This window comes from Nanorana parkeri, unplaced genomic scaffold, assembly GCF_000935625.1.
Source record: "Nanorana parkeri isolate BGI_ZX_2015 unplaced genomic scaffold, ASM93562v1 scaffold1316, whole genome shotgun sequence".
Classification (NCBI taxonomy): Eukaryota; Metazoa; Chordata; class Amphibia; order Anura; family Dicroglossidae; genus Nanorana; species Nanorana parkeri.
In genome coordinates this window covers 269,847-271,885 of record NW_017307584.1, presented here as the reverse complement: position 1 = coordinate 271,885, position 2,039 = coordinate 269,847, and the positions used below count along the sequence as shown (strand labels likewise).

Here is a 2,039-nt window from a genome sequence, read left to right as displayed (position 1 = left end):
CCAAATATCATCTTATGTTTATGGCTTACACGTTTAGTGCATTGTTGCTTTCCTGCTACATGGCTACCTTTCATCTTGTGTGCCCTCAGATAACTCTGGGTTCACCTCACCCTTCTTAGATGTACACTGCTGGATATTTCTGCTTGTGGATCTATTGGACTGTATATCTAAAAATACACAGCAGAGTTGCCGGAAAGTCACGTTATAGAAACCTTTTTGTTTTTTTTACATTGTCTATCCACGAGCTGAACGTTTTCTCTATTAACCAGAACCTGCGGAAGCCTCCTCTGGCACCAGTGTACCCCATGCTAGCAGTGATGACAGCCGTGCCAGGCCTGCCACCTCTGACCAACAGGGGGAGAGTCAGCCGTCTGCCTCAAATCCAGAGGATACAGGTAAGTGTAGTTATTCTGCAGGGCAAGGTCCGGGATTTCCCCTCTCTGCTTCCTGATGGTTTCTTTCTTGTTTTTAGTTATGTAATAATACAAAAACTGAATTAGTGAAATGGAGCAGCTTATCTATTTAACCCAGGAGAGGTTAGCCAAATATACCTTGGCCTGGGCCTGCTGGGTACACTACAATTCTACTCCCGAATATAAAAGCATTCTGTCTCTTTCTGTATGAATGGTGACTAGAAGAGCCTTCTAATCTAAGGCTCACCAGCCTGGCCCCTCTTCTCCTTCCTCCCTCCCTCACAATGCATTGGCTGCCTATAGGGCAGTGACCCGCGGCAAAGGTTTCTGGTGGGAGCTGGGATGCCTGCTGGTAGCTAATTGTTGGTCCTTCTTGAGACTTGGCTTAAAGTGACATTAATCCCTCAGATTTTTTAACATAAACCAATACTGTAATGTGCGCCTTACTGTAATCCATGGTAGTTTCCCTTCTCTTTGCTGCTCTTCCTTTTAAATCCGTCCCTCTTCTCATGCTGGGCAGAACTTCTGTTTTGCAGCAGACTGCCTTGTCTCTGGAATGGATACACGGTGTCTGTGTGCAGGTTCACAACCTGAGCCAGCACTACAGGAAGAGGCACTCAGCTGCAAAGGGAAGTTCTCCCCCAGCATGAGAAGACATGAGGATTTAAAAGGAAGAGCAGCAAAGAGAAGGGAAACTACCATGGATTACAGTAAGGCGCACATTACAGTATTGGTTTATGTTAAATAATCTGAGGGTTTAATGTCACTTTAAGCTCCAGACCAGATTGTTTCCGGACCCAAAATGCATCCTAATGTATCCCTATGCTATTTCTGGCCTCTGTTGAGCGCAGTGCGTTCCAGACCAGACCAGACCAGAAAAATACTGCATGTCTCATTTTGTCTGGTCTATACCACACTGGAACTGCGGGCTGCTTCACACCATTTTCTGGATCAGATCTGGTCCGGAAAATGTTGTGAACCTGACCTAAGTCAGCAGTACTCGGCCAAAATTCAACAAGTGTATGGTCAGCGTTACCTCTCATTCCGTCCCTTGCTTTCCTTCCAACTCTCCTTCTCCCAGTTTCAGTCTCTGCCTTCCTCTTTCACTGTGTTATGCCCCCCGAGTCCTCATTACCTTAATTTTTCTATTTTGGTTTTGAGACCACCCATGTCCTAATTATTCATTGGCACTGTAAACCCTCTGCTATCAGTACTAAGGGCTCTACCTCCTTCCTTCCTGGGACCCCCACGTGTGGCATCTAGGTTTTCAGTCTCTGCCTTCCTCTTTCACTGTGTTATGCCCCCCGAGTCCTCATTACCTTAATTTTTCTATTTTGGTTTTGAGACCACCCATGTCCTAATTATTCATTGGCACTGTAAACCCTCTGCTATCAGTACTAAGGGCTCTACCTCCTTCCTTCCTGGGACCCCCACGTGTGGCATCTAGGGCTGCTTGCTTAAAGGAGAACTATGGGGTCAGTGTTTTTCCCCATAGTTCTCCTTGGGGTAACGGGAGGACACAAACTAGTGTCCTCCCGTCACCCTAGGCTCAGTATATAGGGAGCTACAGCTCGCGGTATACTGAGACACCGCACCTGGAGCGGATCCCGACTTAGATGATGGGAT

At 46.7% G+C, this 2,039-nt stretch overlaps 1 protein-coding gene across 1 annotated transcript in view; it reads left to right on the top strand.

Annotated features, from left to right (window-relative positions):
• The window catches only part of BPTF (bromodomain PHD finger transcription factor), a 73,383-nt gene that overhangs the window by 32,865 nt on the left and 38,479 nt on the right, over positions 1 to 2,039 (top strand). The window contains exon 16 of the mRNA XM_018569272.1: positions 270 to 395. Within this exon, the coding sequence (XP_018424774.1) occupies positions 270 to 395 (126 nt within the window). The remainder of the gene's footprint in view (positions 1 to 269; positions 396 to 2,039) is intronic.